Consider the following 27,169-nt stretch of genomic DNA (forward strand, 5'->3'; position numbering starts at 1 on the left):
GGCTTGATGGAGTCCTCTGCTCAGGGCCTCCCCAGGCTGCAATCAAAGTGTTGGTCAGGCTGTGTTCTCATCTGGATGCTTGACTGAAGAATCTGCTTCCGACCTTCTCCAAATTGTTGGCAGAGTTCCCTGCCTTGTCGTTGTGTGACCGGAGGCCTGGCGGTGGCCTCAGGTCCGAAAGACCACTTACAGCTCCCAGTCCCCGCCAAGCGGACTTCCTCAACACGGCGGCAGACCTCATCAGGCCAGCAGGCCTCTCTCACTCCAGTAGGCTAAGACAGAGTCTTGTGTGACGTACTCTAATCCAGGGCTGACATTCTGACACCTTCACAGTCGGAAGAGGGATATGGTTGGTAACAAGTCACAGGGGCCATCCACGCTGAAAGGGAAGGGGATTCACACAAAGGTGTGGATGCCAAGAGGCGAGAATCGCTTGGGATCACCTGCCTGTCGCAGTGGGACACCGACCGCCTGGGTTGTGGGCTGTGATCTTTAGGGCTGTGCAGACAGGCCTGGGCTCAGCTCTGGTTCCTCCACCCCGAGCTACCACACAATGTGCCCCTGTGGGTGCAGGACACTGGGGGTTCCTGGGGAGCTGGTCGGGAGGGGCCCAGAGGCCTCCTTCCAAGTTCACTGTGTGACCTCAGGCAGGGTGCTTGAAGCCCCTGGGCCTTGATGTTCTCAACTACAAAACGAGGTTCGTAGGAACCCCTGCCTCATGGGTGGCCGTGAGGACATAATATAATGTTCATGAAGGGTGTGAGTTCTGATCCTGCCAGGAAGTTCACAGGTATTTGCCATTCCTGTCATCGTGATTCTCTGCCTCTGCTTCCCGATGGACCCCATTTAGTTCTCCACGAATGTCCCCCCATTCTGTAGGAATCTTTGCGTTTTGGGCACCGTGTGAAGCCTTAAGGGTTTTGGCAACAGGGTCTGGTAAGTGAGGAGTGAGCTCTGCCCCCTCCTCAGGGGCAGAAGTTCTGTTCTGGAAGTTTCAGATCTGTCCTATCGTGGCTTCACAATGGAATATCAGGGCAATGCATTTTCCAAGGCATTAATATTTTATTTATCACTCTTGCACTCTGCGGAACAGTGTATATAATTTCTGGGAACAGCCAGGCTTGGTGATTCCCGGGGGCCAGCAGGGCCAGGCCTGGCGCCTTGTCCTGGTAGAGGGGGTCTGTCTCTCCTTCCCGGGGCCCGAGGGGGCTCTCTGCACTGCAGGAGCCAGGAAGGGTGACAAGTGTCCAGCAGTCCCGGGCCACCCCCCCGGCAGCACCGTCTGCCTTGGAGAGATGGCTAAGCCCGAAGGCCCTAGGCACCTTGGGCCAGGGTGTGGCAGGTGACAAGCACGGAAAGGCAGCACCCCAGAGCAGATCCACAGCGTCTGGGGGCTCCCCACCCTCATCCCGCCTCAGCCCTTGTCCTTGGGGGGAGTCCGGTCAGGAAGGGGGCAACAGTTTACCAAGTCCCAGGGCCTCACCCTGAAAATGGCCTCATTCCATCCCTCCCTCCTGGTGAGGAACACAAGACTTGAGCCAGGCAACCTGAGTTTGCACAGGAGGACACCCCCCCGCCCCCGCCCCCCCCCACCCCCTGCCAGTCTCTAGACAGTAGTCTTGCCTCAGCTTCCCCATCTCTGGGATGAGGATTGCTAACGAGTTAACAGAAAAGGACCTGGAACAGGGAAGACTCAGCCTCAGCTGTAGCCGTGGGTCCGTCTTGTGCCCCTGCCCGCACCCCACCCCCAAGTGCCGTGGGAAGGACAGCTCAGGGGATGAAGACAAGGGACACCAGGTGTCCTGGGCACCGAGGGCTCGCTTTATTTCACCAGCAGCACCTGGTCGCTTCTTTTGTCCTGGGAAGGATGGAAGAGCTTGAGCAGCTGTGCGAGCAGGCCCAGGACGATGCCCACCAGCAGCATCAGCTTGAGTCCCTTGAGGACGGACCTGGCCCTCCCCTTCCAGGCCTCCCCTGACTCCTGTTGTGGTCCAGCTTCCCTTTGCCTGAGGGTCTCTGGCACATCCGGAAAGGGCTTGGGGTTGAAGCAAGCCACGAGCTCCTGCTTCACGAAGCACTTGTAAATGGCTGGCTCAAAGACCCGAAGCTGCCTGCCACCGTTGGTGGGTTCCAGAATGGTGCTTAAGTCCTGGTTGGAGAGCTGGCCCTGCCAGGTCAGGGGGTTGTCGTTGACTTCCCAGAGGATGGGCCTGCAAAGGAGGACAAGGTGAGCTGCAGCAGCCTGGGGATGCATGGGAGGCGGAGGTCTGGAAGGAGGTGGAGACGGCGGCACCCGCCACCCTGGGGAGCAGCCAACAGGGCACCCCCTCCAAGAGTGCATGGGGAAGGCAGGGCCAGGCTGGCGGGGAGCTCGGAACCCCACCCCGCCCTAAATGGGCAAGGGGCATAGGCTTCTAGCTTTTTGAGCCTCCGCTCTGTCGCCTGAAAACTGGGGGTGTGAAGATTGTACCTGCCTCACAGGGCTATTTGAAGGAATGAGCGAGAGACACTGCCTACGTGATTGCCCCCCACCCCCCACCCCCCACCCCTGCTCTCCCTGCCTGGCCTCATTCTCTCCACTCTCCCTCACTCTCTCTGCCCCAGCCACAGTGCCTCTGAGGTGGTCCTCCAACAAGGCTGGGCCCCATCCTGCCTCAGGGCCTTTGCCCCTCCCTCCGCTGGGAGTGCTTTCCCTCAGCACACAGGGCGCCCTCACCTTTCAGTCTTGGCAACTTCTCAGATGGCTTCCCTGCCCTCTGTATTTAAACCGATCCTCTCCTCCACTCCCATCCCCCATCCCGGCTCCTATCACCATCTAGAATACCGTATGTTTTATTCATAGGCATTTGCCCCCTCAGACATCACACTGACCCCATGAGACCGGGGCCAGCAAGCCCGCCGTACTGAGTTGGATAGTGTCCTCGCCAAACGCATGTTCTAAACCTCGGAAGGTGACCTTTGGAAATGGGGTTGTTGGCGATGTAATTCGTTAAGTTGAGGTCTGACTGAAGTGTCCCCGGGCTCTAAATCCAATATGACCCGTGTCCTTTTAAGAAAAGGAGAGACACACACACAAACACACAGGAAAAAGACCAAGTGATGATGGGCAGATCGGGGGGACGCAGCTACAAGCCAAGGAAGGCCAAGGATTGCCCGCCACTCCCAGAAGGGAGGCGGAAGCAAGGACGGCTTCCACCCACCATCTCAGAGGGCACAGGGCCCTGGGGAAGCTTTGACTTTGGACTTCTGGCCTCCAAAACTATAAGAGACTGCATTTCAGTTGTTTGAAGCCACCCAGTGCATGGTATTTGGTGATGACAGCCCAAGGAAACTCACACAACCCCCATTCAACAGATGGGGAGACTGAGGCCCAGAGAGAAGCCACAGGCCCAAAGTTACACAGCTGGGAAGTGTGGAAACCAGGCCTGGCTGAATCCAGAGTCCAAGACATAAACCTCACATGGAATGCCACTCTACTCAGCTCCCTAGAGACGTGGCAACTCTTGAAGCCTCAGGGACCTCTCTTCTTCTTTTTTTTAAAGTAGGCTCTACACCCAGCATGGAGCCCAGTGCAGGGCTTGAACTCACGGCCCTGAGATCAAGACCTGAGCTGAGATCAAGAGTCGGATGCTTAACCGACTGAGCCGTCCAGGCGCCCCACCTCTCTTGATTCTTCTCTGGGGTTCCTGATGACTGGCACTCGGCAACTGCTTGTCTGGCAAATGACATGGAGCAGGTGTCCCAGGCTCACTAGCAGGGGCTCATGTACTTTCCTGAACTGTGGGGGCTTTGTAGAGACTATGTGCTACTTTTATACTTAAAGGAGGAGGAAAAAAGGAGGAAGGGAGACAAAAGAGATTGTGGGAAAGAGAAGAAGAGAAGTCACAGCGGGAATAAGGAAAAGAACACCAGACGGAGGTGGTGGGACCAGAATTGACAGAGGAGGTGGCTGCAGAGGCCCCAAGAGGTTGCTTGGGCTCCCCCTTTGCAAGGGAGGGGCTTACACAGGCCCATGGGGGAAGGAGGGCGAGGGGGACCCCACAGCCAAGTGGGTAGGATGTAGGGTCACCACGGCTCCCCCTGGACAAGGACTGTGCCCCTCCGAACTGTCGTTTCCCCATCTCTTAAATGGATGCCCGCAGAGTCACCTGTAGATAGATCCCATGGGGCAGGTGAGCCACACAGATCCTGAATCCTCATTGATCTCAAAGTTGTCAAAGGCGACGAAATCCAACGTGGATATTTTACATGGGACCTGGCAGGCCTCCACCTGCATCTCGGGCTGCAAGCGGCTAGACCACAGCTTCAGATGTCCCAGGTAGAGCCAGCAGGGCATGGGCTCCTGCAGGGGCTCCTCAATGTAGCAGTAGCCCAGGCGCTTCCGCTCTCCCGGCTCCCCACAGCGGTTACAGTCCTGCCAGGGATCCCACTGGGTAAAGATGAGCTCCTTACCACCCAGACTCAGGGTCTCGTTCGGCAGGGGCTTTTGGCCCAGGCCTTTGTGCGTAATATGCAGGGTGCTGACATCCTGGAAATCAATCTCATACTGCACCACTTGGACGCCATTCTTGTCCCGGCAATGGTAGAAGCCCGTCTGGGAGGGCAATGGGTTTCGGATGAGAATGCCGATTTCGGGTATTACTTCGATGTTGGAAACACTGGAGACTTTGTTGGACCAGCTGGTCTCGTCTTGCAGGAAGAAGAAGTACCACTGTGCCCCAGAAGAGTTGCAGGGCAAAAAGATGTCATTGTCTGAGAGGAGGGCTTTTTGGCACTGCTTCTTGTTGGGACAGCTGAAGGAAGCATGGGACCCCAGCAAAGGGACAGCGAGGCTGAGCAACAACCACAGGGCGGTGAGCATGATGGACTGGACTGTGGCAGTGGGCAGGGCACTACCCTGGCCATTGTGAAGTCACCCCTGAAACCCAGGCCCCAGTGAGGGTGAGGTGTCCTATGGGCCACCGCAGGGGTGTGTGAGGTCACAATCCCCATTTGACAATTTAACAACTCTATTTCATTTCTATTCCAAGTCCTCCACTCTGCTGGGATAGGAAGAAACTTAATTTGTCTCTTCAGGGTTTTCTCTACCATCCCCGGCTTTGGCATTCAAGCATCACATGTGAGCATTTGATACATTTTTCTCTGAACACTGACTATGTTCTAGGCACGATTCTTAGTGGTGGGCGTGGAGAGGTGAATAAATCCTCTCTGGTTACCATTCTGACTTCCTACCCCAGCCACACTGGCCTCCCTGCCAACTCCTGAAAACATCAGGCAAGCAAAAGGCTCCTCCTGCCTCAGGACCTTTGCACACACTGGCCCCAGACTCTTTCCACAGATAGCTGCATGATTTAATTCATTTTAAACAAATAAATATTTTTCTCAGGTGTCTCCTTCCTAAACCCTTTCCTAAACTTCTTCTCCGTCCTGAAATTAAAAATAATTATTGTGCAGGCTTGATCTGCCATCATTCACTCATTTCACAAATGTTTACTGAAGGCCTACCATGTGCTTGCTGGCTCTTCTTCTAATCAGAGCCCTGAGCAGATTAGATAAAGCCTCTTCCCCACTGGGATTTACCTTCTGGTGGAAGAGAGAGACAATAAGCAAATATATAATACATAATATCAGATACAGTAGATTCTCCTTATTCATAGCAGTTATAAAGGTTCTATAAAGTTGCTGAATTAGCAAATACTGAAACATTGTTCCTAGGAGAAATGCATGCTTAAGGTCCTACAAGCCTTTGGTCATAAGATTTTTGTCAACTGCTCAACACATAACCTTGCTTTATGTGTATTTTTCTTTAAAGACCTCTTATTTAATATATATTGTTCATTCATTAACATTGCCTGAACAAAGCTTATCTAATACACGCGTTTTCTTCGTAAGACACATCGCAGCCTTCTTGTGCTTAGGGACACTGGCCAGGACTTCAGCTCTGCTTGGGAGCCATTTTAAATAGCAGAATCAACAAAAAGTACAAAAATGCAACAACAACAAAAAATGGCCCTAAACAGACCATGAAAAGGATACTTGTTAATAGTAGGAGAGCTGAAACCAGAAGGCAGTGTCATGGTGTTGGACCTTAGCTGGGAATGTGCATTGTTAGGTGGCTCAATTTTTTCCACCACCCTGTCCATGTCTGCAGATGACTATGAAACCACTGTGGGTATTGACCTGGGGGCTACAAATAAATTTTAGCGAGTAGGTGAATTCACAAGTACGGAATCCTCAAATAATGAGGATTACCCAATAATTGCTAAAGATAAGAGCAGGGAAATGGGGATAGAAAGTGAAGGGTTGGTATGTGGGTGTGAGCTATTTGAGGGAGGATGATCAGGCCTGTCTGAGCACTCGCTGAGGAGGGGAAGTTTCACAAACACTTGAATAAAGTGAGATAAAGAGCCACGTGGATATTTGAAGGAAGAATATTCCCAAGAGATGGCTAGACCCTGATATGGCTGCCATATTTAAAGGGCATAGAGGCCAGAGTGACTAAGGAGTAGTGGACAAGGGGGAGAGTGGTGAGTGGGTGAGGTTAGAGGTTCACTTGGGTCTTTGCTAAGACATCCTGCCTTCCTCTCTCCCAGGCTCCTTATGGCTGGGGGCTCTGTTAGTCGTGTCCCTGTCCCACGTGGGGACCTCTACAGGCTGTGTTTGGCATAAGCTGTACGCTTAGACTCTGGAACTGCTGCTTCGATGGCATTTTGCTGCCACCTTCATCCCAGGAGTGGGCCACACATCCCCTCTGTTCTCACATCTATTAAAACCATCTAGAGTTTTTGTCTCTTCTCAGGACCTTATAAAGTCCCTCTACCTGAGACACATTAACATCTACACTTCTGTTGCCTCCCCTCCATCTCCCTGCCTCTCTCTCCTCTGCCCGCCCAGGAATCTTTTCTAAAAAGTAAGCAGGGCTATGCGGAAACTGTGCAATACCCCACTTCTGATTTTCACATTGTCTAGGTGAGAAGTAACAAACTGGCTGGATCCAGCCTGAATAAATGTTTTCATTGGTCTCCCTAGGACGTTTTTAGAATATTTAAATCAGTGACCAACATGTAAAATCCAAGAGATTTCATATGAGAATCCAGATTCCCTGCTATTCTTTAAATAGTGTGGGTGAGGTTTCCGCTTACTGCTACAATTGAGAAGCTTATATCAGACTAACACTCTTCCTAATAACAACTGTAGACTTTAAGATAACTGTGATTAATATGTCCAGGAGATGACAAGATGAGGATTTTGAACCTATATAGAAGAATCAAATGGAAATACTAGAACTAAAAAATAAAATGTCTGACATTGAGAATTCACTAGAAAGGGTAGCAAGCTATTAAACACAACAGAAAAGAGGATTAAGGAAATAAAAGATGGGCCCACAGAAAAATATCTGTACTGATACATGCAAAAAAAAAAAGATAAGAAAATACAGAAAAGAGTGTAAGAGACATATAAGACATGGTGGAAAGTTTTAACATTCATGTAAATGTAGACCCAGAAGCAAAGGAGAGACAGGAACATAAGTAATATTTTAAGACACTGAATGAAAACTTTCCAAAACTGATGAAAGACATCAAGCAACAAATTCAAGATGGCCTTCAAACCCCATGCAGGTTAAATATAAATGAAGCCACACCTAGGCCCGTTATAGGAAAATGCTGCTGAAAACCAAAGAGGAAATAATAAAAATGACCAGAGAGAAAAAGATACCTGCTTTCAAAGTAACAATCATAAGACCCTACACTGACTTTTTAAAATTATTATTATTATTATTAGGTAGGCTCTACACCCAGCATGGAGCCCAGTGCAGGGCTTGACAAAAAACAGGAAGAAGGCCTAAATAATGAATACTAGTAATGAAAAAAGAGACATTACTACAGATCTTACAGGCATAAAAAGATAATCAGATAATATTAAAAACAACTTTTGGCCAAAACTTATACAAATTTAGATAAAAAGGATAAATTCATTGAAAAACTTAACAGCACTGGCACAAGAAAAAATCTGAACTATTCTATATTTACAATGAAAGAAACTGAATCTGTAATTAAAAACCTATGCACAAAAAACCATCTAATGCCAGAAAGCTTTACCACTGAATTCTTCCAAATATTTCTTAACAATTAAGAAACAGCATCAATCTTTCAAAATCTTTCCAGAAATATAAAAAGATGAAACACTTCCAAACTTCTATGAGGCCTGCATCACCTTAATACCAAAACCATATAAGGTTATTACAACTAAGGAAAATATCAGGCCAATCTCTTTCATGAACAAGGACACAATATCCTAAACAAAATATTAGCAAATTTCCTCCAATGATAAACAAAAAGAATTAATATCATGACCACATTGGGTTTATCCCAGGAAGGCAAGGTTGGGTTTACATATGAACACAATAAATGTAATTCACCATATTATCATAATAAAGGAGAAAAACCATATTATCATCTCAGTAGATGTGGAAAATGCATTTGATACAATTCAACACCGGGCGCCTGGGTGGCTCAGTTGGTTAAGCGACTGCCTTCAGCTCAGGTCATGATCCTGGAGTCCCTGGATCGAGTCCCTCATTGGGCTCCCTGCTCAGCAGGGAGTCTGCTTCTCCCTCTGACCCTCCCCCCTCTCATGTGCTCTCTCTGTCAAGTAAATAAATAAAATCCTTAAAAAACAAGCAAACAAACAACAAAAATTCAACACTCATTCATGGATCAAAACTTTCGGAAAACTAGGAATAAAAGGGAATTTTATTAATCTAATAGTTTTTCTATTAAAAACCTAGAGCTGTATTATATTTACTAGTGAAATATTAAGAACAACATAAGCATGTCCGCCATCAGTTTCTCCACTCAGCATTTTACTGGAGGTAAGTGAATTTCGCAAAATAATTTGATACAAAGTCATATACAAATACCAAATACAGGGATGCCTGGGTGGCTCAGTTGGTTAAGCATCTGTCTTTGGCTTAGGTCATGATCCCAGGGTCCTGCGATCGAGTCCTGCATTGGGCTCCTTGCTCAGCGGGGAGCCTGCTTCTCCCTCTGCCTGCCGCTCCCCCTGCTTGTGTGCTCTCTCACTCTGACAAATAAGTAAATAAAATCTTTTATTTTATTTTTTTTAAAGATTTTATTTATTTATTAGAGAGAGAGAATGAGAGATAGCACGAGAGGGAAGAGGGTCAGAGGGAGAAGCAGACTCCCTGCTGAGCAGGGAGCCCGATGTGGGACTCGATCCCGGGACTCCAGGATCATGACCTGAGCCGAAGGCAGTCGCCTAACCAACTGAGCCACCCAGGTGCCCGTAAATAAAATCTTTTAAAAAAAAACCCCAAATACCAAATATATTTTTATAGACCAACAACAAACAATTAGAAGATAAAATATAAAAGATACAATTTGTCTCTCTAGTTGCCCCTCCAATGCTAACAGGCATGTGTCCCAGCCCCGCCCTCACCTGCAACCCTGCCAAATCTAATGGGTGCACCCAGTCCTGTGCTCTTCCCCTGCCCCATGAAAGTTAGCAGGTACACAGAGTTGACACAGGGGATTCCCCTTGATTGCCTGGTACTGGTGGCTGGTTGGGGTGTGTGTGTGTGAGAGAGAGTTTGTGTTTCTGGGTCCCATGGGACTGAAACAATTGGAGAGACAGTTCTTGGCAGGCTACTATCCCCAGGGCACTCCCCAGACAGCAAACACATCGCAGTCTTCCTGTGAAAAAGACCTATTTACTCATCCTAGAGTTTTAGCCTGAGGGCCAGGCTTCTAGCTGGCCACACATCTAGAGGTTGTGAAGGAGTGCTCAGGGCATGTAGGCCAAGGGACACCAACTATGTGCTCTCCCTTGGTCTCACTACAGTTCACGGTTACCTCCAAGAAAGGAGCTTATATACTCACCAGGAGCCCCAATTTTCACTACTCTCACCCAAGGGACACCAGTAGATCACTTAGTCCAGAGGTCAGCAGGGTTTACAACTGCGGTACCATAGGACTATATAAATTTGCATAAATTGAGACCTGCTTCCAGAGGGTCTCGTTTCCAATCAGCCAGAACCTAGGTGCTGATGGAGATTCTTCCCTTTGAAACTCTGACAAGTCTTGGCACACCCTCAACGACGGGGACCTATCGAGGATAAGTCAGGCTGCCTGGACAACCACGAAGGTCTGAGAGAAAACCAAGAACTAAGACAAGGTTGAATGATAAAGGTTCATGTCCTACACAAGGTCATTCCTTCAGGACTGGGACAGGTAACTGTTTCACCGAATACCTAGGAACAAACACAGATAGTTGAGCAAGATGAGGAAACAGAAGAGTTTGTTCCAAATGAAGGAACAAGATACAACTTCAGGGAAAAAAAAATAGAGATAATTAATTTACCTGAGAGAGTTAAGAGTTCAAAGTAATGGTCATAAAGATACTCAGGAGAAGAATGGATGACCACAGTGAGAACTTCAACCCCCACCCCCCAAAATTAATTAATAAAATCTAAGAAAGTACCAAATAGAAGCCACAGAAGTGTAAACAATAACTGAGCTGGAAATACACTACAGGGCCAGAAAGGTTCAACAGCAGACTCGATGAAACAGAAGAAAAGATCAGTGATCTGGAAGACAGGGCAGTGGAACTCACACACAGAGCAGGAAAAAGGGAAAACAAAAGAATTTCCAAAAGTATAAATAGCTTAAGGGACCTATAGGACAATATAAAACAGAATAACATTCACATTATAGGAGTCTCAGAAGGAGAAGAGAGAGAGAGAAGGGAGAACACTTATTTGAAGAAATAATGGCTGAAAACTTCCTTAAACATACATCCAGATCCAGGAATCCCAGAGAGTTCCAAAAAAAAAAAAAGATGAACCCAAAGAGATCCACACCAAGACACATTTATAACTACAATGTCAAAAGTTAAGAATAAAGAGAGAATCTTAAAAGCAGTGAGAGAAAAACAACTTGTTTCATACAAGGGGACCCCCCCAATAAGATTATCAGCAGATTTTTCAGCAGAAATGTTGCAGGACAGAAGGGAGTGGAAAAATATATTCAAAATGCTGAAATGAAAAGACTTCCAACCAAGAATACTCTACCTAGAAAGGTTATCATTTAGAACTGAAGAAAGAAAAAAGTTTTCCAGACAAGCAGAAGTTAAAGAAGTTCATTGCCACTGAACCAGCCTTATGAGAAATGTTAAAAGAACTTCCTAATGCTGAAAAGAAAGGGCACTAATTAGTGACAAGAAGCGAATGAAAGTAAAAATCTCACTGGTAAAGATAAATATACAGTAAAGGTAGTGGATTAATCACAAAGCTAGTGTGAAGGTTAAAAGGCAAAATTAGTAAAAATAACTATACTCATAATAATTAGTTAAGGGATACACAAAAATAAAAAGATGTAGAATGTGATGTCAGAAACATAAAATGGAAGTAAAAATGCAGGTTTTAGAATGTGTTCAACTGGGGCCCCTGGGTGGCTCAGTTGGTTGAGCATCTGCCTTTGGCTCAGGTCATGATCCCAGGGTCCTGGGATCGAATCCTGCATTAGGCTCCCTGCTCAGCGGGGTGTCTGCTTCTCCTCTCTCTCCATGTTCTCTCTCTCTCTCTCTCTCAAATAAATAAATCAATCGGAAAAATTAAAAAAAAAAAGAATGTGTTCAACTTATCTTGCTATCATCTTAAAACAGACTATTATATATATAAGCCATTATATGTGAAGTTCATGGTAACCACAAAACAAAAACCATATACTAGATACACAAAAGATGAGAAAGGAATCTAATCATAACACTAAAGAAAGTCATCAAACCACAAGGGAAGAGAGCAAGAGAAGAATAAAGAAACAGAGAGGAACTACAAAACAGCCAGGAAACAAAGAACAAAATGGGAATAAGTATATACCTATCAATAATTACTTTAAATCATTAAATGGACTAAATTCTCCAGTCACAAGACATAGGGGTGCCTGAGTGGCTCAGTCAGTTAAGCATCCGATTCTTGATTTCAGCTCAGGTCATGATCTCAGGGTTGTGAGATCAAACCCTGTGTTGGGCTCTGCACTGGGCGTGGAGCCTGCTTAAGATTCTCTCTCCTTCACCTTCTGCCCCGCCCCTGCTCTCTCTCTCTCTGTCTCTAAAAAAGAAAAAAAGACGTAGAGTGGCTGCATGGATTTAAAAAAAGAAAAAAAACCCAGACCCATTTATATGCTGCCTATAAGAGATTCACTTCAGGTGTAAAGTTACACACAAACTGAAAGTGAGGGAATAAAAAAAGATGTTTCATGCAAATGAAAATAAACAAACAAAGGGCTGGTAGCTATACTTATATTTATTTATTTGACACAGAGAGAGACAGCAAGAGAGGGAACACAAGCAGGGGGAGTGGGGGAGGGAGAAGCAGACTCCCCGTGGAGCAGGGAGCCCAATGTGGGGCTTGATCCCAGGATGCTGGGATCATGACCTGAGCCAAAGGCAGACACTTAATGACTGAGCCACCCAGGCGCCCAACAAAATAGATTTTAAAATAAAGACTGGGACACCTGGGTGGCTCATGATCCCAAGGTCCTAGGATAGAGCACTGTGCTGGGCTCCCTGCTCAGTGGGAAGTCTGCTTCTCCCTTTCCCTCTCCCCACCCCCATGTTTGTGCTTTCTCTCTCTCAAATAAATAAAATATTTTTTTAAAAAGACTGCAATAAAAGAGAAAGATGGGCATTACATAATGATAAAGAGTTCAATACAACAAGATATAACATCTGTAAATATTAATGCCCTCAATATAGGAGCACCTAAATATGTAAAGCAAATATTAACAGGGAGAAACTGACAGTAAAACAATAGTAGGGGACTTTAATATGCTACTTACATCAATGGATTGATCATCCGGACAGAAAATCAATAAGGAAACATCAGCATTAAGTGACACATTAGACAAGATGGACTTAATAGATATATAACAGAACATTCCATCCAAAGCAGTAGAATACACATTCTTCTTAAGTGCACATGGAACATTCTCTAGGATAGATTAAATGTTAGGTCACAAAACAAGTCTCAATAAATTAAAGAGGATTGAAATCATATCAGGCATCTTTTCCAACTACAATAGTATGAAACTAGAAATCGATTACAAGAAGAAAACTGGAAACAAAAATCACAAATATGTAGAGATTAAACAACATGCTCCTGAACAATCAATGTGTCAATGAAGAAATGAAAGGAGAAATCAAAAACACCTTGAGACAAATGAAAATGGAAACACAACATACCAAAATCTATGGGATATAGAAAGAGCAGTTCTAAGAGGGAAGTTCATAGTGATACAAGTCTACCTCAAGAAAAATCTCAAATAAGCAATCTAACTTTACACCTAAAGAAACTGAAAAAGAAGAACAAATGAAACCCAAAGTTAGTAGAAGGAAGGAACTAATAAGGTTCAGGGCAGAAAGCAATGAAACGGAAACTAAAAAGACAGTGGAAAAGATCAACATAATTAAGAGCTGGTTCTTTGAAAAGATAAACAAAACTGACAAACCTTTAGCTAGACTCACTAAAAAAAAAGTGAAAGGGCTCAAATAAATAAAATCAGAAATGTAAGAGGAGAAGTTACAACTGATACCACAAAAATATAGAGGATCACAGGGCGCCTGGGTGGTATAGTCAGTTAAGCGTCTCACTCTTGGTTTTGGCTCAGGTAATGACCTCAGCGTTGTGAGATTGAGCCCCACACGGTGCTCCACATCCAGCATGGAGTCTGCTGGAGATTCTCTGCCCCTCTCCCTCTGCCCCTCCCCGCTGTGCACACTCTAGCTCTCTAAAATAAATGAATAAATCTTTAAAATTTGTATATAAAGGATCATAAGAGACTATTGTGAACAATTATATGCCAACATATTGGACAACCAAGAAAAAACAGATAAACTTCTAGAAATATAAAATCTTCCAAGACTGGATCATAAAGAAACAGAAAATCCAAAAAGACTGATTACTAGTATGGAGATTGAATCAGGAATCTAAAACCTCCAAAAAAACAAAAGTCCAGGACCAGACAGTTTCGCTGGTGAATTCCACCAAACATTCAAAGAAGATTTAATACTTATCTTTCTCAAACTCTTGAAAATTCAAGAGTAAGAGATGCTTTCAAACTTATTTTTAGGAGAAGAAGAAGGAGGGGAGGGAGAAGGAGAGGGAGGAGGAAGTGGGTGGAGGAGAAGGAGAAGAGAAGGGAAGAGAAGAAGGAAGGAAGGAAGTGGAGAAAGAGAAAGAGGAAGAGGAAGAGGAAGAGGAAGAGGAAGAAAGAAAGAAAGAAAGAAAGAAAGAAAGAAAGAAAGAAAGAAAGAAAGAAAGAAAGAAGGGAGGGAGGGAGGGAGGGAGGAAGGAAGGAAGGAAGGAAAGAAAGAAAAGAAAGAAAGAAAAAGAGAAAGAAAGAAGGAAGGAAGAAAGGAAGAAAAGAAAAGAAAGAAAGAAGAAAGGAAGAAAAGAAAAGAAAGAAGAAAGAGAAAGAAAGAAGAATGGAAGAAAAGAAAAGAAAGAAGAAAGAGAAAGAAAGAAGAAAGGAAGAAAAGAAAAGAAAGAAGAAAGAGAAAGAAAGAGAGAGAAAGAAGAGAGAGAAAGAAAGAAAGAAAGAGAGAAAGAAAGAAAGAGAGAGAGAGAAAGAAAGAGAAAGAAAGAAAGAAAGAAAGAAAAAGAAAGAAAGAAAGAAAGAAAGAAAGAGAAAATAAATTACAGGCTAATCTGATGGACACAGGTGCAAAAATCCTCGACAAATTCAACAATACATTAAGAGGATCATAAACCATGATTGACTGAGATCTATTCCAGGGATGCAAAGATGATTCAACATCCACAAATCAACCAATGCAATATACCACATTAACAAAATGAAGGATAAAAGTCATATGATTATCTCAGTAGATACAGAAAAAGCATTTGACAAAATTCAACATCCATTTATAACAAAAATTCTCAGAGTGTGTATAGAGGGAATGTACCTCAACATAACAAAGACCAGGGCTGCCTGGGTGGCTCAGTCGTTGAACGTCTGCCTTCGGCTCAGGTCATGATCCCAGGGTCCTGGGATTGAGTCCCACATCGGGCTCCTTGCTCAGCAGGGAGCATGCTTCTCCCTCTGCCACTCCCTGCCACTCTGCCTGCTTGTGATTCCTCTCTCTCTCTCTCTCTCTGTGTGTGTCAAATAAATAAAATCTTTAAAAAAAAAAACATAACAAAGACCATATATGACAAACCCACAGTTAACATCATACTCAATGGTGAAAAGTTGAAAGCTTTTCCTCTAAGATCAGGAACAAGACAAAGATGCCCACTCTCACCACTTTTATTCAACATAGTATTGGAAATCCTAGACAGAGCAATTAGACAAGAAAAAAGAAATAAGACATCCGATTTGGAAAGGAAGAAGTAAAACTATCACTACTTGTGGATAATATGGTTTTACATATAGAAAACCCTAAGTACTCCACCAAAAAACTGCTAAAATAAACAAATCCAGTAAAGTTGTAGGATACAAAATCAATGTACAAAAATCAGTTGCCTTTCTATAGATTAACTATTATTAGAGAAATTAAGACGATGACCGTATTTACATTTGCATCAAAAAGAATAAAATATCTAGGAATAAATTTAACCCAGGAGGTGAAAAACTTGTACACTGAAAACTGTAAGTCACTGAAGGAGACACCAATAAATAGATATTCTGCGCTCATGGATTGGAAGAATTAATATCCTTAAAATGTCCATATTACCCAAAGCAATCTATAGATTCAAGGCAATCCCTATTAAAATTCCAATGGCATTTTTTACAGAAATAGAACAAATAATTCTAAAATTTGTGTGGAACCCCAAAGACCCCAAACAACCAAAGCAATCTTGAGAAAGAACAAAGCTGGCATCACACTCCCTGATTTCAAACTATATTACACAGCTATAGTAATCAAAACAGTGTGGTATTGACATAAAAATAGACACATAGATCAATAGAACAGAACAGAGAGCCCAGAAATAAACTCACATGTATATGATTAATTAATTTATGATAAAGGATCAAGAATATGCAATAAGGAGGGGTGCCTGGATGGCTCAGTCAGTTAGACATTTGCCTTTGGCTTGGGTCATGGTCCCAGGGTCCTGGGATCGAGCCCCTCTTTGGGCTCCTTGCTCAGTGGGGAGCCTGCTTCTCCCTCTCCCACTGCCTGCAGCTCCCTCTGCTTGTGCTCTCTCTCTCTGTCAAATAAATAAATAAAATCTTTAAAAAAAGGGGGGGAGCTGATAAACTGGACTTCATCAAAATAAAAAAAAACTTAAAAAAAGAATATACAATGAGGAAAGGACAATCTCTTTAATAAATGGTGTTGGAAAAAACTGGACAGCTACACACAAAAGAATGAAGCTAGACCCCTATGTTACACCATACACAAAAATTAACTCAAATGGATTAAAGACTTAAATATAAGACCTAAAACCATAAAACTCCTAAAAGAAAACATAGGCAGTTAGCTCTTTGACATTAGTCTTGGCAACAAATCTTTGGATTTGACTCCAAAAGCAAAGGCAACAAAAGTAAAAATAAACAAGTGGGATTACATTAAGCTAAAATGCTCTGCCCAGCAAAGAAAACCGTCAATGAGATGAAAAGGCAACCTAACGAATAGGAGCAAATATTTGAAAAATATTTTTTGGATAAGGGGTTAATATCCAAAATATATAAAGAACTTATACAACTCAATACCAAAAACAAAAACAAAAAATGCCAAATAATCCAATTTAAAAATGGACAGAGCATCTGAACAGACATTTTTCCAAAGAAGACATACATATGGCTAACAGGCACGTGAACATGCACAGGCTCGACATCACTATCACCAGGGAAATTCAAATCAAACCCACAATGAGATATCACATTACATCTGTTAGAATGGTTATTATTTAAAAGATAAGAAGTAAGTGTTGACGAGAATGTGGAGATAAAGCAACCCTCGTGCACTGTTGGTGGGAGTGTAAATTGGTGCAGCCACAATGTAAAACAGTATGAAGGTTCATCAAAAAATTAAAAATAGAACTACCATATGATCCAGAATTTCCACCACTGGGAACTTATCTGAAGAAAATGAAAACACTAATTTGAAAAGATGTATGTATCCTTATGGTCACTGCAGCATTATTTACAATGGCCAAGATACAGAAACACCCTAAATGCCCATCAGTGGATGAATGGATAAAGAAGACATAGTATATATGCACAGCAGACTACTATCAGCCATTAAAAAAGAATGAAATCTTACCGTTTGCGACACTATGGGTGGACCTTGACGGCATTATGCTAAGTGAAATAAATCAGAAAGACAAATACCATATGATTCCACCTACACATGGGATCTAAAAAACTAAACAAATGAACAAACAAAATAGATATGAAGAACAGACTGTTGGTTGCCAGAGGGGAGGAAGGTTGAGGGGTGGGTGGAATGGGTGAAGGGAGGCAAGAGGTACAAACTTATAAGTTTGTTATAAAATAAATAAACAGAGATGTAATGCACATGGAGATGTAATGGACAACATGGTGACAAAGGTCAATAATATTTTATTACGTATTTGAAAGTTTTTAAGAGAGTAAATCCTAAAAGTTCTTACGACAAGAAAAAAATTTTTGTGATTTTGTATGGAGATGGATGGTAATTAGACTTGTTGTGGTGATTATTTCAGTGTATAGAAACCTTGAATCATTACGCTGTACACCTGAAACTAATATAATGTCATATTTCAATTATGACATTCTCTCTGTATATGGTGGGGATGTATAATTGAAATATAAGATTATATTAGTTTCAGGTGTACAACATAATATATTTAATAATGTATAATAATATAATAGTATATATAATATATATTGTGTGTCATATTTATAATATATATCTGTGACTTGAATCAGATTTTAATATCAGGTATATTAAAATTTTGTCAATAGTCAAAACACTCTACAACCTTGGATTATTTTATTTCATGTACCAACTTATTAAACCATGCATTATAAATCCGTAAAAGAAGAGGCGCCTGGGTGGCTCAGTCATTAAGCGTCTGCCTTTGGCTCAGGTCATGATCCCAGGGTCCTGGGATCGAGCCCTGCATCGGGCTCCCTGCTCAGCGGGAAGCCTACTTTTCCCTCTCCCTCTCCCTCTGCTTGTGTTCCTGCTCTTGCTAGCTCTCTCTCTGTCAAATAAATAAATAAATAAATAAATAAATAAATAAATAAATAACATCTTTTTTAAAAAATCCATAAAAGAAGACACAATGTGTAATGGCATGAAAAAATCAAGTACTTAGGAATAAATATAATAAAATATATGTAAGATCTCTATATTAATAACTGTACATTCCTGGGAGAAATTAAACAAAGCCTAAATAATGGGAATATTTATGATGTTCATGGATTGGAAGTCTGAATATTGTAATATATTGATTCTACCCAAATTTATCTTTAGGTTCAATGAAGTCCCAGTTTATTAAAAAATAGGATTTGCGGGGGGACAGAAACTACAAGCTGACTCCAAAATATATATACAAACAGCCAAGAACAATCAAGACAATCTTGAAGAACAAAGCTGGAAAATCTATACTACCAGGTATCATGACTTATTATGAAGGTAGAGTAATAAAGAAACTATGGCATTGGTGCAAGGGTGGATAGACAAATTGTATTCGTCAGAGTCCGATGAGGATACAGAAACCACACTAGTGATGATGTTGGCATGAATAAAGACCAAAGTGTCTTCCTGGTCTCTAGGTTTTACATTTGGCCATTCCTGAATATCAGGAGCCTAGGAGGGCAGGGGTTAAGCCTTTTTGGTCACCACTGTGTCCCCAGCATCACCTGCCCAGGGTCTGGCTTGGGAAGGAGCAGAAAAAGTTCCTACCGAATAAACATCTAAACAAGCCAGTGAAGAGACCCCTTCCTAGACTGACCATGAAGGCTTACGGGCTGGGAGACAGAGCCTGCATTCCCACTGGAAGGCAAACCCCAGCCCCCCGTGGGCATAGGAAACAAAGCCTAGGCAAGGATCAAAGGCAGGGCTGATGCCCTGGTCCAGTCACCTGTAGATGGAGGCCAAGGGGCAGGTAAGCCACATGGTGTTGGTCATCTTGCCCAACTGATAAATGTCAAAGATGAAGTATGGCTGGTTGGTTTCCTTGACATGCTCGCAGGGTACAAGGCAGGCTTCCACCTGCAGTTCAGGCCGCAGACGGCTGGAGCGTGCCTTCTCTGCTCTCAGATAGAGCCAACAGGGCATGGCTTTTTCCAGGGGCTCTTCAACGTAGCAGTAGCCCAGGCGCTTCCGCTCCCCCGGCTCCCCACAGCGGTTACAGTCCTGCCAGGGCTCCCACTGGGTGAAGATGAGTACATGGCCACCCAGACTCAGGGTCTCATTCGGCAGGGGTTTTTGGCCCAGGCCTTTGTGTGTAATATGCAGGGTGCTGACATCTTGGAAATCAATCTCATACTCTACCACAAGGGCATTGTCACTGTCCTGGCAGTGATAGAGGCCTGACTGGGACGGCTGAGGGTTGGTCAGTTGAAGGCTGCCCCCAGGCAGTTTCTTTATGTTAGGCATTGAGGAGAGCAGGAAGGGATCTTCCCCCAGAATGGAAGAGAAGTACCAGAGTGACTTGGGATAGTCACACTGCAGGACAACATCGTTGCCCGAGACTAGGGCCTGCTGGCAGAGACTCTTATAGGCACACCTGATTAATATCTGGGCCCACAGAGTGGGGAGAGAAAGGCTAAGCAGCCAAAGGGGGGCCAACATGGTAGTCCGAGACTAAACAAGGATGCTGGGAACCATCCTGGGCATTATGAAGTCACCCACAGAACTCAGGCATCAGCCCCAAGTGGAATGAAACCTGGGCCTGCTGTACGTTCTGTAGTACACAGAAATCACTGGCCTGTGCCATTTCTACAATCACTGAGGAAATACTGCAAGGTCCTCCTGTCTCGTAACTGGGGAGGACTGCTTAATTAGATAGCACCAGATCAGATGATTGAGGTGGGCTGGGGGTGTTTTCTAAATCTTTGTTCCCTGTGGCTCATGTCTCCACTCTCCAGAGAGATGTCTCTTTTTCCATTATTAACCTTGGCTGCATCTGAGGTGGCATTGAAAGATGTGTGTTCTCAGCCTTTTCCCTGTCTTCCAAAGTTTGGGACCTGAGGATTCTTATAAGCCTCCAGCCAACTCCACGTGCAAAAAACCCACATCCACAGTTCTGTTCAAGGTGTTCCCCATCTCTCTGCCTCCCTGTCTCTCTCTCTCTCTCTCTGTCATGACAGAGGCACCGTATCAGGAGATAATGGAGAGCCATATTCTTCATCTCTCTTTCACTGAGCCCTTTTGTCTACCTGGGAGTATCTTAAGGATTTTCTGGGAGTATTTTAATTCATTCAGAGATTTTAACAATGGTTAATAATGATTTAATTAGGGCTGCACCCTTGATTTTATCCTTGGCAGAATCTGAGTGCTAATTGGATTTTGTTTCTCAAAGGTCTTCCCAATTTTTGGCCGACTTTAGTAAATTTTCACTCCTACTCTTCTGTATTTCAACTGCTTCCCCTAAAGCTGCAAGTTCATGAAGTATATTATCTGCCTTTAAAAGTATCTCAGGCAACAGTCTCCATCCCGCTGCTTTCAAATAAATTTTCTTGTTCCCTTTGCCCCGTGTCAAAGCCAATGCCATACATTTTTATTTTTAGTTACAGCAGCACCTCACTCCTGATACTGATTTCTGTATCACTCAAGATAGGCTATTTGCTTCTATAGTAAACTTACTCCGAATCTCAATGACTTACAAAAACAAAGGTTTACTTCTCACTCAAGCTCCATGTCCCTTGTGGGTTGGCATTATAATCACTCAGGGACCCAAGATAATGGAAAGCCATCTCACACATTTCTAGTTTCATGCCAGAGGAGGAAGAAAGAGAGCTCTGTAGGATTTCATGTCTACAATTAAATGCTCTGGCCTTAAATGACACCTGTCACTTGCTCACAAACCACTAGCCACAAACAGTTACATGGCACCACCAATCCATCAACCCAACAAAAGAAATGGAATTCTACTATGCCCAGGAAACACTTGGCAAAAGGAAATCAGTAATGATTACTGCAGTTGATGTTTACTACAAGGAGTGTTCTTTTATATCATAAAGTTGAAATCATTTCCAAAATCATCCCTATCATTCCAGATCTCCTAAGGTTTCATTGGCCAGGATTAGGTCCCATGTGCAGACACAAACCAATCCCTGAGAGACAAGAGAATTTCCATGATTGGCTTAACAATCAGAATGTGTTCTCTAGGACTGGGGAAGTATAACCTTCTCTGACTACAGGAGTCATCTAAGACAAACAAAATCAGGGCTTTGTATATAGGAGAGATGTGGAAGAGAATGCTTATTTGGTGAGAGTAATTCCATATTATCTAGAAGCTGAGAAGAACGCAGCGAAACTAGAGTAGTAGTCACTCATATGACCTGAGAGAGGATGTTTGGTATTTTGTGGCTTGGACAATGTTCTGTCTTGTCTTTTCAGACATGATTATAAATTGATCTCATTTTTGTCTTGGTTCACCATAGTCACAGAGAGGCTTTGTGTGATGTTGGTGTTCTGTGGAATTGTTTATGCTCAACAGCATACCATGATCTAGCTGTGAGTTCTAGGCCAGCTTCTAGTAACACCAACACTGTTATTAGTGTCAGGTCAGCTCCCAGCTATCAGAGGCTGCTTTTTCTCTTTCTCACACATTTAAAGAGCTGCAATGAATCTCTTTCTGCAATGGAAGCGTGATCAAATGGCTTTCTCTTTGGGAACCTGTTTCCTCATTTTCAGAATAGGGATTTTAATGGTTCTGGCTACAAAGGGCACTTATGAAGATTTGATAAGATTTTGTAAATAAAGTGCTCAGCCAGTGTTGTTATTGGAGAATGCACAATAAGGACCTTGTTCTCTAAATATCAGTTTTATATTCTGGTTGCAGATTACTACTTCTGATCACAAAAGTGCAGACACAGAAGCAGACCACCATTGTTTCGACCCTCACTGGCTGAAGCAGCTTCCAGGAGATTTAAAGGGACAGCCTCTGGGTTTTCTCCCTTTTGGAAGCCAGACATTTAGGGATTAGGACATTTGTAAGCAACAATACATACATAAGGTAGGGGAACTTAGAAAGTCATTGCAGAAGCCCAGGGAAAAATGCAAACTCAGAAAAGATCTGAGATGACCCTAAGCTTTCCCCTCAGGCTGATCCCCAGCATAGAGACACCCTACAACAACAACAATTGCTAGCAAGCCCTGGGGGGGTGGGGGTATATGATTTCCAGAGTTACCACATTATAAGATTCAAATGTCTGTTTTCAACAAAAAAATCATAAGGTATAAAGAAACAGAAAAGCATGGCCCATTCAAAGGAAAAAATATCCCCAAGGAAGCCCAGGTGGTAGACATACTAGACAAAGATTTAAACAACGGTCTTAAAATGTTCAAGGAGCTTGAGAAGACATGGTGAAAGACAGGAAAATGATGTATAAACAGAATGAAAATATCACTAGAGACATAGAAAATATAAAAAAGAACCAAAAAGAAATCCCGGAGCCGAAAAATACAATTACTGAGATGAAAAATTCATTCAAGGAGTTCAGAACAGACGTGAAGAGGCAGAAGACACCATCAGTGAACTTGAAGATAGGATAACTGAAAGTACTGAGTTTAAGGATCAGAAGGAAAAAAGATTGAAGAAGAGTGAACAGAACCTAAGGGACCTATGGAGCACGATCGTGCAGACCAACATACATATTGTTAGAGTCCTAGAAGAAGAGAGAAAAGAAAGCTGCTACAAAATTACATTTGAAGAAATATCGGCCAGAGACCGCTCAAATTTCATGAAATACATGAATCTACAAATCACAGAAGCTCACTGAACTTCAAGAGAATTAACCCCAAAAGATCCATACCAACACATACTGTAATCAGACTGGTTAAAGCCACAAAGAAAGAGACAAACTTGAAAGCAGGGAGAGAAGAAACTTGTCACATAAAGGGATCCCCAGTAAGGGTTTCAGCTGATTCCTCATCAGAAACCCTGGAGGCCTGAAGGCAACAGGTTGAAATTTTCAAAGTGCTGAAAGAAAAAAAAAATTCAACCAGGAATTCTATAACTAGCAAAAGCATCCTTCAACAATAAGGGGAAAATTAAACATGCCCAGATAAGCAAAAGCTGAGTTTGTTGCCACTAGACCAATCCTGAAAGAAATAATGAAGGGAGCCCTCCCGATAGCAAGGAAAGGATGTTTGACAGTAACCAGAAGCCATAGGAAGAACTAAAGATCTCCAGCAGAGGTAAATACATGGACGATTATAACAGCTAGTATTATTGTATTAAATTCCACTTTTAATTGTCTATGTGACTTATAAGAAAATCCATAAAAATAATTACTAATCTTTGCTATTGGGAAAATAGTGTATAAAGATGTAATCTGAGACACCAATAACAGAAAGGAGGTGATAGAGATGAACAGGAGCAGTTTTTATATGATACTGACATTAAGCTGGTATAAATTCAAATTGAAGTGTGATAACTTCAGGGGGTTTTACGTGTAATGTAATTCCCAGGGTTACCACAAAGAAAATTGCCGTAGACTACATACAATAGGAAATGAGAAGGGAATAAAAACATTTTATTATAGAAACATTAACTAAGGAGGCCTAGGTGGCTCAGTCGGTTAAGTGTCTGCCTTCAGCTCAGGTCAAAATCCCAGGGTCCTGGGATCGAGCCCCACATGGGGCTCCCTGCTCAGCGGGGAGCCTGCTTCTCCCTCTGCCTGCTGCTCCCCCTGCTTGTGCTCACTTTCTCTGTCAGATAAATAAATAAAATTTTAAAAAGAATAAAATAAAAGCATTAACTAAACACAAAAGAAGGCAGTAATGGAGTAAATGAGGGGCCAAAAAAAGCTATAAGGCATACAGAAAAGAAATAGCAAAGTGGCAAAAATAAGTCCCTCCTTATCAGTAATTTCTTTAAATCAAAAGACAAGAGATTGGTAGAATAGATAAAGAAAAGTTGATCCAACTATAGGCTGTGTACAAGAGACTCACTTTAGACTCAAAGACACAAATAAGTTGAAAGTGAAAGGACAGAAACACAGTAACCAAAGAGATTTGGAACGGCTATGCTAATATCAGACAAAACAGACTTTAAATTGAAATAGGTTTCAAGAGACAAAGAAGGACAGTATTTATTAATAAAATCTTCAACACAGGAAGAAGCTATACCCAAGACATTTATACACCTAATAACAGACCCTCAAAATATGAAGCAAATGTGGATAGAATTGCACAGAGAAATATAGTTCTACAATAACAGTTGGAGACTTCAATACTCCACTTTCAATAATGGATAGAACAAACAGGTAATAAGTAAGGAAATGAAAGACTTGAACAACACAATAAATCAACTAGCCCTGACAGACATATTCAGAACACTCTACCCAACAACAAAATTTAAGTGCACATGAGACATTTTCCAGGATATACCATGTGTTAGGCCACCAACTAAATCTCAGTAGATTTAAAAAATAGATATCATACAAACTATCTTCTCTGATCACAATGGGATTAAGTAAGAAATCAATAATAATAGAAGGAAAAATAGAAAATTTACAACTGTGGAAATTAAACACTCTTAAACAATAAGTCAAAAAAATCACAAGGAAAATTAGAAAATACTTAGAGATAAATGAAAATGCAACATACCAAACTTGTAGAATGCAGCAAAAGCATTGCTCAGAGAGAAATTTATAGCTTTTAATGCCTGTATTTAAAAAAAATCTTAAATTAGTAACCTGACTTTATACCTTAAGGAACTAGAAAAAGAAGAGCAAACTAAACTCACAACTAGCAGAAGGAAGGAAATAATGAAGAGTAGACCAGAGACAAATAAAATAGAGAATAGGGAAAAAGAGAATAGCAATGAAATCATATGTTGTTGGGTTTTTTTAAATATCAACAAAACTGACAAATCTTTGGCTACACTGACAAAGAACAAAGATAGAAGACACAAATAATGAAAATCAGAAATGAAAGTGGGGACATTTCTACTGACCCTACAGAAATAAAAAGGATTACAAGAGAAAACTAGGAGCAACTGGATGCCAAGAAATTAGGCAACCTAGGAGAAATGGACATATTCCTTGAAACATGTATTTACCTAAGCTAACTCAAAAAGAAATAGAAAATCTCACCAGACCTGTAACAAGAGATTGAAGCAGTAATTAAAAACCTCCCAGTGAAGAACAGCCAGGAACAGATGACTTCACAGATTAACCAAATATTTAAAGAAGAATTAACATCAATCCTTCTCAAATTCTTCCAAAAAACTGAAGAGGGGGGAAACCCTAACTGATTCTACGTAGCCCGCACTACCCTGATACCAAAGCCACATAAAAACATCACAAGAAAAGAAAATTACAGACCAATGTCCCTTATGAATATAGATGCAAAAATCACAACAAAATATTAGCAATGCAAATCCAACAGCATATTAAAAGACTACTCAGCATGACCAAGTGGGATTTATCCAAGAATGTAAGGGTGGTTCAACATAAGAAAACTAATCAACCTAATACATCACATTAATAGAATGAAAGGAAAAGAGGGCGCTTGGGTGGCTCAGTCGGTTAAGCATTTGCCTTCGGCTCAGGTCATGATCTCAGGGCTTGGGATCGAGCCCCACATCGGGCTCCCTGCTTGGAGGGGAGTCTGCTTCTCCGTCTCCCTCTGCCCCTCCCGCTCCCCCCACTCGTGCTCTCTTTCTCAAATAAACAAAATCTTTTTTAAAATTTTAAAAAGAATGAAAAGAAACACAACTATCTCAGTTGATGGAGAAAAGGCATTTGACAACATCCAATATCCTTTACCCCGACAAAAACTCTCTGAAAACCAAGAATAGAGGGAAAATTCTCAACCTGATAAAGGGTATTATGGAAAATCCACAGCTAATATCACACTCAATGGTGAAAGATTGAATACTTTCCCTCTAAAGTCAGGAACAAGACAAGGGTGCCTACTTTCACTGCGGCTACTCAACAGTGTACTAGAAATCCTAGGACAGCAATCAGACAAGAAAAAGAAGTAAAAAGCATCCAAATTGGAGAGAGGTAAAGTTAATAAACTTGAGTCCCATGTAGGGCTCCTTGTGCAGCGGGGAGCCTGCTTCTCCCTCTCCCTCTGCCCCTCTCTCTGGCTTGTGCTCTCTTTCTCGGGCATGTGAACTCTCACACTCCCTCTCAAATAAAATCCTTAAAACGACAATAACCACAACCAAAAGATGGAAACAACACAAGTGTCTAACAACAGATAAATGAATATAAAAAATGTGGCCTATACATACAATGAAATAATATTCAGCCATAAAACGGGAGGAAATTTTCATTGTGATATATCCTACAACGTGCATGAACCTCGAAAACATTACGCTTAGTGAATAAGCCAGTGTCTTGAGCACACTAAGAAGGTGCACACACGAGTTGTGTCCTTCCACAACGTCAGCTCTATTCGATCATAAAGCAAAGTTAAATCACAATTATAAAACAGGTGCAGGATTCCAAACTCAGTGACAATTCACCATGCAATTAAACTTGGCTTCTGACGCAGCACACAAAGCAGGACAGAAAACAAGCCTGCATAACGAACAAGGTACCAGAGGGGTGCAGGAAGTGAACAAACCAAATGCTAAGTCAGTGCGTGGGCGCGCAGCTGAGATAAGGCCTCGGTCTGGCCCAGGTCGGCTCTTGGCACTTATTGCTTCTGATGTTCAAGCCGTGAAGGGTCTCGGTTCTGTCTGGAGATCAATCCGGCAGAGCCTTCGGGGGCATTTGCCTTTTTTAAGTGGTCAGACATAGAGGGGTCAGGTCTGAAGAGTCTGAGAGTTTACTGGCCAAAAAATCCTTCCCTTTTTAAAGGGATTTAATCAGTTTTGGGTCTCTGCAGACCTTCTCTGGTTCTGCTCATTATCTCTTCTGGGGTGTCAGCTGACGTTGGTCCCGGGGCTGTCTCCCAGCTGCGGTACCTTACCTGCTCGCGTCATGGCTTGATACAGGCTCCTGCTTGACATGAGAGACTCCATTTT

The 27,169-nt window shown here is 42.7% G+C and overlaps 2 protein-coding genes across 2 annotated transcripts; both read right to left on the reverse strand.

Moving 5' to 3' along the window:
* Window positions 1–1,822: 1,822 nt before the first annotated feature.
* On the reverse strand, window positions 1,823–4,911 carry LOC114224389 (protein FAM187B-like). Its single transcript, XM_028123597.2, has 2 exons — window positions 4,149–4,911; window positions 1,823–2,210 (listed from the first exon to the last, which is right to left on the reverse strand). Exons 1-2 carry the CDS (start codon window positions 4,859–4,861, stop codon window positions 1,823–1,825), a joined length of 1,101 nt encoding a protein of 366 aa, XP_027979398.1. The 5' UTR covers window positions 4,862–4,911.
* A 14,181-nt stretch (window positions 4,912–19,092) lies between these two features.
* On the reverse strand, window positions 19,093–19,809 carry LOC114224402 (protein FAM187B-like). The gene has a single exon (XM_028123628.1). It carries the CDS (start codon window positions 19,807–19,809, stop codon window positions 19,093–19,095), a length of 717 nt encoding a protein of 238 aa, XP_027979429.1.
* Between the last annotated feature and the right edge of the window lie 7,360 nt (window positions 19,810–27,169).

The sequence above is a fragment of the Eumetopias jubatus genome, unplaced genomic scaffold (assembly GCF_037043125.1).
Source record: "Eumetopias jubatus isolate StellerSeaLion01/CBP00866 unplaced genomic scaffold, mEumJub1_p1.0 scaffold_10, whole genome shotgun sequence".
Taxonomy (NCBI): Eukaryota; Metazoa; Chordata; class Mammalia; order Carnivora; family Otariidae; genus Eumetopias; species Eumetopias jubatus.

Excerpts from the sequence above, each read along its gene's own strand:
- LOC114224402 (XM_028123628.1), bottom strand. The coding sequence starts at position 19,809 with ATGTTGGCCCCCCTTTGGCTGCTTAGCCTTTCTCTCCCCACTCTGTGG.
- LOC114224389 (XM_028123597.2), bottom strand. The coding sequence starts at position 4,861 with ATGCTCACCGCCCTGTGGTTGTTGCTCAGCCTCGCTGTCCCTTTGCTG. Across the intron at positions 2,211-4,148 it reads CCCATGGGATCTATCTACAG|GCCCATCCTCTGGGAAGTCA; the intron begins GTGACTCTGCGG and ends CCTCCTTTGCAG.